This window comes from Eufriesea mexicana, unplaced genomic scaffold (genome assembly GCF_001483705.2).
Source record: "Eufriesea mexicana isolate 0111107269 unplaced genomic scaffold, ASM148370v2 scaffold492, whole genome shotgun sequence".
Lineage (NCBI taxonomy): Eukaryota > Metazoa > Arthropoda > Insecta > Hymenoptera > Apidae > Eufriesea > Eufriesea mexicana.
In genome coordinates, this window is record NW_016908641.1 from 49859 (window position 1) to 58505 (window position 8647).

General features: G+C 30.2%; 2 protein-coding genes across 2 annotated transcripts in view; both read left to right on the plus strand.

Moving 5' to 3' along the window:
- Positions 1-1056: 1056 nt before the first annotated feature.
- On the plus strand, positions 1057-5700 carry Glg1 (Golgi apparatus protein 1). Its single transcript, XM_017897421.1, has 13 exons — positions 1057-1377; positions 1500-2480; positions 2570-2671; positions 2757-3041; positions 3130-3299; positions 3378-3495; positions 3593-3789; positions 3886-4105; positions 4196-4522; positions 4591-4770; positions 4853-5081; positions 5175-5281; positions 5392-5700. The coding sequence occupies exons 1-13, from the start codon at positions 1057-1059 to the stop codon at positions 5554-5556; spliced, it is 3402 nt and encodes a 1133-aa protein (XP_017752910.1). The 3' UTR covers positions 5557-5700.
- Positions 5701-7853: 2153 nt separating this feature from the next.
- hzg (CTD small phosphatase herzog) overlaps positions 7854-8647 on the plus strand; it is a 2251-nt gene continuing 1457 nt past the window's right edge. The window contains exon 1 of the mRNA XM_017897422.1: positions 7854-7935. Within this exon, the coding sequence (XP_017752911.1) occupies positions 7866-7935 (70 nt within the window). The 5' untranslated portion in view covers positions 7854-7865. The remainder of the gene's footprint in view (positions 7936-8647) is intronic.

Consider the following 8647-nt stretch of genomic DNA (forward strand, 5'->3'; position numbering starts at 1 on the left):
ACGTACGCACTTTATCGTTCACTACCGAGAATTATTGAGAACAACGTTTACGACGGTGCTTGAATGGAGTTTTCCAATAAGCAGTCATTGTTAAAAAGCTACTAAACGCTACTAATCAATATGAAACAACTGTAATGTTTGTAAGTACCACTTCAAGCATAATCGCTAAGCGATTAAAATCTATTAACCCTATGTAATTGTACTTCTTCAAACACCGATTATCATTTAATTCTGAGTTCTCTTCTTATGTATACACAGTTCACCGAGATCATTTGATTAGAGTTTCTATATAAAAAAAAAAATTCACTTATATTTCAATTTTAATTATATACGAAATTACATTTTCGTAAGAACGACGCGGTAGCGTAATTTTCATACAAATGTCAACAATATAGCTGGAGCTGTCACTTGCCCTTTAATGCAGACGACGAGATAGAAATACATACTCAATTATCAGGCTTGCCAACATTGTGTAACGCTATTCACGCGACAAGGAGCATTTTCACTAGAAGATAAATGGCACATATCGCAAAACTAAAAATTCCTTTTTATCGCTGTACATATTGGCGCGGATCAATCATAATTTAAGCTTATATTATTATTTTATTATCACATTAAATATTTTTCTGCTTATTATAATAAAACAGTAAAATTTTAGTTCTCAAGGAAAATGAAAATTAATTTATATTAAAAATTATTCGTACGTCGAAATTATTGTTTTATTTTTTCAAATTACTGCAACGCTTAACTAATATAAATTTAATCATCTTACAATAAATTAATTTTACTTTTCTTTTATTGAATCCACCTTATAAGATTATTTGAAAATCAAATAGAACTGAAGATAACGAGTATTATATACAGCAATCCATCCGCGCAAAGTTCGGTATTATACACGATTATACTATTATTGGTGACGTTGACATCATATAGTGAATAGTAACAACTAAAAAAAATAAAGAAAAAACAACAGAGATCTTCTAAAAACGAAAAAACGGCGTAATGTGTTGTACGAAAAGTATATTTTAATTGACAAAACGAATTCACTTCGTAAGAATGGAACATAAGACAAATATAAAAAGAGTTTTATTTGTAATTTTTCTACATTTATCGGTACTAAATTGTACTCATTTGACGAAAACTTATTTTAAATATGTGTCTAGAAATAATGGTGATGATATACCAAATATCGGTTGGTTATTTAGCAATTCAATTAACAGTTCCCTTAGGGTTAAGAGAGACACAATCGAGTTACCCGAAGATAGTTTATTAAAATTTATGAATATTAAATGTCAACAAAATTTGAAACGCTTATGTGGTGATATAACCAAAGATAACGACGAATTAATGTTGTTAGAATGCATTCAAAATTTTAAGGTATAATTTTGAATTACTCGTAATTAATAAAATAGTTATTTTATAATTCAAATTTCTTGAAAAAACGAACAAAACAAAATTACCAATTTTACCTATTTTTTTCTTCTTTTTTTATCTTACAGCCAACTGAAGTATCTGGTATTGATGATGAATGTCGACAAGCAATCTGGAACTATATTTTAAACATTACGGACAATTCCAATATAGAGCGTTTAGCTAGAAGAACTTGTGGCAAAGAGTTAAATTCATTAGATTGCTCTCCTTTTAGTAATAAACAAGGAGCATATCTCTCATGTTTAATTGATCAAAGGGAAAAAGTAAAAAATGCACATTGTATTGCATATATTCATAGATTAGAGTGGATTGCATTTAGTGATTTTAGAATTATAACGCCATTTTCTTCTGATTGTGAAAATGATATTAAGAAGTTCAAATGTGACAAAGTACAACCATACAGAGACATATCCCAAGGGCAAATATTGGCATGTTTACAAGAACATATTAATGAACTTCAGCTTCAGTGTAAAAGACATATACTTCATGTGTCTGAAATACAAGCAGAAAATATTAACTTAGATCGACAATTATATTTAGCTTGTGAAGAAGACCGTACCAGATTATGCCCAAATATTAGACCAGGCAGTGGACAAGTATATAAATGTTTAATGCAGCACAAAACAGATAGATCTATGACAGCAGTATGTCAAGAACAGCTTACAAGAAGAGGAAAATTAATTGCATCAGATTATAGAGTTAGTAAAGGACTGGTTAAAGCTTGTAAGGATGATATTAAAATAAATCATTGTAGAAGATCTGTAACTGAAGACAAAAATATAAGACTTGCACAAATTCTTCTTTGTTTGGAGTCAGTAGCAAAAAATGGTAGTAAAATTGATGGAGATTGTCAAGCAGAAATGTTTGATCATAGAAAACTTTTAATGGAAGATTATAGATTATCCCCTGAAATAGTTGATGGGTGTGCTAATGATATTACAACATTTTGTAATAGCTTGGAAGTTGGTGGTGCAACAATTCATTGCTTAATGGAACATACTAGAACAAGAAAAAAAAAATCAAGAGTATCCAGCAAATGTCAGAGAGCGGTAATTAAATATTTACATACATCACATTTTTATCAATAAAAATTTTACAATTATAAATATTAATTGAATATTTTTTGTCATAATAATAGTTAGAAGAATTAATTATGGAAGCTGATGCTGGAGAAGATTGGAGAATTGATCCTGTTTTACGAGAACAATGTCAACCTGTTGTTAATTTAGCTTGCAGAGAGGTATAAAATATTTTATTAAATAAGAAAAGAATTCAAACATTCTAATTGGTGTCTAATTAAATACTGTAATTCAATTTAAATGTAGGTACATGGAGGTGATGCTAGAGTAATATCTTGCTTAATGGAACAGCTTGGTACAGGCAGAATGACAGAAGCTTGTGAAACTGCTTTAGTTCAGATACAATATTTTGTAGCTAGAGACTTCAAACTAGATCCACAGTTATACAGAGCATGTAAATTTGATGCAACACGACTATGTCATGCAAGAAATGCGTGGGCTAATGATGGAAAGCAAATGGATCCAGAACGTGGACCTCTTGTTTTACCATGTTTATATAGACATGTTTATCATCCTCAGAAAAATATGACAGTAAGAATCTATATAATAAAAGTAGTAATAAAATGTAATAATTTAACAAACTTACTTGAAAATCAAAACTTCAACTGACTTATTTTAGTTAAAAACAGAATGCCTTGAAGAAATTAGACGTGTTATGAGACAAAGGGCAGTAAACGTTGATTTACAACCTGAAATTGAAGAAGTCTGTTTGAATGAGTTAGCATCATTTTGTTATGAGAAAACAGCAAAAGGAGAAGAAATATTGTGTCTGCAAGATAATTTAGATCGGTAATAATAAATGCATTTAGTTAGATAAAAAATTTGGAATTTGTTTTATATGCTTTTAATACATTTACTTTAATACAGTTTAAACAGGAATTGTAAATTAGCAGTTGGCAATTTTACGGAAGAGCAAGCAGAACGTGTCGAATTGAATCCAATAATTTCTGCTGTATGTCAACATATCATGGAACGTCATTGTGAGGTGCAATATAACTTTTTAAAAAATTTACATTACATATTAACGAGTTATATATTAGTATAATTTTTATTTATAAAATTTATTAAAATTAAAAAAACAGGAAGTGTTAAAATACGGTAAAGATGAAGGTGATATGATGGAATGTCTTATAGAACATAAAAATGATTTAGATGTGCGATCTGATTATAAATGTAAAGCAGCAGTGGAACACTTTCAATTGATATCATTAAAAAATTATCACTTTACATATAAATTTAAAGAAGCTTGTAGACCTTCTGTTAAAAGATGGTGTCCAAAGTAAGTGCAATTTTTATATGCCATTTATACAATTTTTTTAACACTTTATACAAAATTTTATCAGCTAGACCTTGTATTTTTGCATATAATATTTAGGTCGAAAACTAAGGCAGAAGTGATAGAATGTTTAAGTACAAGAGTGCAAGAAGATATAATGAAAGATACACAGCATCATATACCAAAAGAATGTAGACAACAATTAAAAGCACAGCTTTACCAACAAAGGGAGAATATTCAGTTTGATCCTATCTTACAGGCACAATGTACAAGTGACATTAAACAATATTGTTATAATGTTGAACCAGGAAATTCACAGGTTGTGACATATATATGTTTACTTGACTGAATTATTGCATTGATACATCTAATTTTTATATCAATGTTAATAATAGTATAATTATTTTAGACTCTTGAATGTTTAGCAACACATAAGTCAAAATTATCTGATGCATGTCATAAACAATTATTTAAAGTCAGAAAACAAGAATTTCAAGATAGTTCAAGTGATTTTGCTTTATTAAATAGTTGTCGAGTAATGATAAGGCAATTCTGTCATGATATCAGTCGTTCACAAGCATTAGATTGTTTAAAAAAATATAAAGATGAACCAACATTTGATGATAAATGTAAAAATATCGTTATTCGAAGAATGATTGAACAAAACACAGATTACAGATTTAATACTGCATTACAAACAGCATGTTTTTATGATATCAATAAACATTGTAAAGAGGTATGTTCAAACATATTTTGTTTATAATATTTTTTTGCTATTTTATCATAGTAATGTATCTTTCTTAGGTTTTATTTAATGAACCTACTGATAAAGAACTTGAAGGAAAAGTTATAAGATGTTTAAAAATTAAATTCAGAGAGTCTAAACTTTCAATAAAATGTGAACATCAAATGACTAACATACTTAGAGAAGCAGCATTAAATTATCATTTAAATCCATTATTAGCTACAATGTGTGCTCATGAGGTATTATCATTAAAATATTTTCAAATAAACAATGTCTGAAATGAATAAAACAACTAATGTAACAATTATTTATTTGCAATAGATTGAAACAATATGTAAAACAGATGAAAATGATCCTGGTGCTGTACAAGAATGTTTGAAAATAAAATTTAATACTGGTAATAGCGATATGAAAGAGGAATGTCGCCTTGAAATTGCCGACTTAATACAAGAAACAAGAGCAGATATTAATGTAGATCCTTTACTACAAAAAGCATGTGCTGTTGATGTTAGTAAATATTGTAGTGATGTTCCTCAAGGTGCAGGCAGGCGTACGTTAACAAATAAACATATATTTAATTTATATATTATATATATTGAATGTGTAGATTTATCAAAGTATTATTTCTTATCTTTTCATTTAGATATCATGTGTTTACAAAATGTACTGGAAGACAGTAACAAGTCTTTACAACTTGATTGCTATAAAATGTTGACTACAAGGATTGAAATGTTTAGAAATGCAGCAGAGGTAATAAATTGTATATTTCTTATAATAATACAGAAAAATATTTACATGTAACTAATGATGTATAACAATTTCAATGTATGTATATATATATATTTTTTATTTATTTTTAGTTAACTGGACCAAATTCAATACAAGAATTATATTCAACGGTAAATCGATCGCCTGCGAGACGACACTTTGTGATTGTTGCATTATCGATGATTGGCATCATTTTCATCACCGGTTTATTCTGTGGAAGAGTGACGAGACGAACAATGATAATGAAAAATAAGTGATAAGTTATAGTGAAAGAAGTCCGTCCCAGAAGATTTTCTATTGTTAAATGTAATGAAAAAAAAGAACAAAATTAATTCCATCGAAAATAAAAAAAAATCAAGAAAGTGATTACACTGGTTGGTGACCTTTATACAAAATATCAAACTGTGCAAAATAATACAAAAAAAGTAGTACCTTTTTTATATTTTTGTTTTAATATAAATTTTTAGAAGGGTAATATTCGCAGGTTATGTCCATACTTCTATAATTTGTCATTCAATAGTATTATCATAAATACAAAATGCTGTAAAGATTTGAATGAATGGAATGTATGATAATCCGGAAGTGATTTGCAATTAAGGTAGATTTTAATAAAAGAATATATTAATAGAGAATTGTATATGTATATGTGTGTATATATACATACATCCTTACATACACACCCACACACATTCGTGCATACATCATACATACATACACACACGTGCGTGCTTGCATATATATAAAATAAAAATTGAAATAAGGAATGAAATTTTGTCAATATTCTATACATTTGTGATATATAACAAAAATTAAAAACAAAAATAAAATGGTCACATTTTATTTAAGATAAAATATTATCTGAGCACAATTACCTTGATCTTCCATTTTAGAATATTAGAATGCATATATATTAAAAGTTATTAGGAATGATATATAATTAATAAACTTGGATAATTATATAATATGCACATAATATAAAACGTATAAGAATATTACATATTTCTTTAATAAAATTTATGCTCAATTTATAGTAATTAAAGTTATTTAAATTTTGTCATTCTGTATATTAATGTTGTATTATAAATTAAAGTATATAACCGAATATTATGTTACACAAAATATATTATAGGCAAAACTTCAAGGTAAAGATACTCTATTGTAGTTATATCGTTGTTAATTATGATATATAAATTTCTTTTGCACTCACATTTATAATGTAAAGAAATATGACTCAAGTATTCCAGACATAATTAAATCAAGAATCTCACAAATGGCAAAAATTTTATTGAATAAAATTAAATTCCTAATAAGTTAAAGTTTTAATGAAACTACATTTACTTATCTGATATGAATTGTTATTAACAAAGTCAATTTATAGAACAAAAGGAATAAATCAAAAATCATATATATATCTTATTTTACCTTTAAGATTTTCATTTTTGAATTTAAACACTGCGCAACGGTCACACATATAGTTTGACTAAAACCCGCAAGGAGACGCAACAATCGCGTGTAGTGCAAGAGCTAACAAAACACTGTACTCCAAAGCTTCTCTAGTGCAGGTCTGTAATATTGTTTGCATTGAACGGACAAAATTGAAGCTACAGTGAGTGTTATGAAAAATGTTCATTATTCAATGTTGCGGGTGTTAAGTATGTAATATAATTATTACGAAACATTTGCAGAGCAGTGTTACTAAATCAGTAATTTCAATAGTAGTAAATACATGAAATAATTACTTCAAATAATAAATTTATTGCTAAAAGATTGATGAGTGAAGTGCATCGAAGGATATCATTATCAATCACAAAAACGGATATAAGAAATACAACGTATATGACAAATATCGAATCGCAATGAACTGCGCAACAACATAGGTGTGGCGCGTAAAAGAGAGAGCGTACATGCACGTACACATAGCATACGCGCAATACATACTCTCTTGGAATGAAGGCAGCAAAGAATTGGATTAACTTTCCCCAGTTACGGTTACGTTTAAAAAATCTGTCGACTATTTTAATACAGCATCAAATATAAGTTGATTCTATTAGATTAATTATGTACACTGCAAGCAAATTATTGATTTCTAAGATTAAGATAAATCCTGTCCTGATCTCGAAGTAAATATCTGTAGTGTTGAAAACACCGTGTGGGTGCGTGTGCGTGAGCGTACTCGTGCCCGTGTCTGCGCCTATGCGTCTCCGTTCGCCAAGTTGTGGTGATCTTCGTAGAGGTGGCGGTGGCGGTGGTGGAGACAGTGAAGGTGGCGGCGGCGAAGGCGGCGGTGGTGGCAGTAGTAGTGGTGGCGACGGCGGTGAAGGAGACGGTGGAGGTGGTGACGGTGGTGGCGGTGGTGACGGTGGTGGTCGCGACAACGTTTGGAGGGAGAGATTTTGTACATCGTGACTGAGTGAGTGAGTAGCGCGTGTGCGTGCTACCGCGCGTATACGCTCTCTCATTCTCAAGATTGTGCGCGCGTGTGTTGTGTGTGTGTATGAATATCCTCGCGCGCGCGCATTAACGGAATTCACGATCAGACACGCAGGGACTCTCAACAAATGTTTAAATGGACGCATCGTCCATTATCACCCAAGTGTCGCGGGATGACGAGCTAGGCCAGTTTAATAATGGGAAAGGTAGGTGTCTTCTGTGAATACGGCTTGCCGCCTTACATTTTTTTTTACGTTTTTCTTCCAGATGCTGGATGGAATCTGCACCTGTTACGGGACTGCACCGCACTCCTCACCTTACTTCACCTAACTTCACCTCTTACCCCTCCCCACTGCTATTCGCCTTTGCTTCACTTCCGACGTCCCTTTTCCTCTCGCCCTCATTTTTGCCTGGCCTCGCCTCGTTTTACCTCGTCTCTCCTCTTCAAATCGTGTCCGTACTTCTCCCCTCTTTTCTTTCACCTAAGTTTCGCGTGTAACTTATTTCATCGTGTTGTACCATACCTTGCCGCCGTGTTAATTCATTTACTCCGCTTCGTTTATGTGATGCTCGATATTAGTTGAATGATACAAATGAAACAATTTAAACCAAATGTTTCTTTCCCAATCTTCAAAACTATTAAAATATATTTAAGTAAATATTTTGTTAAAATGGTAATATCTAGTAATTTTTTTTTGTATATTTAATAAAAAATGTTTCACAAACAATCTTAGTCGATCAACATCAATTATAAACAAATTGTATATTTATTTTTCTCGTATTTTTGCATAAATTTCTGTTTACATATATTTTTATTTTGATATACTCATATAATTGGAGCATTTTGATATACATTTTAACAATTTCAATCATTTTTATTTATTGATGCCTTTTCTTAATATATATATATATATATAT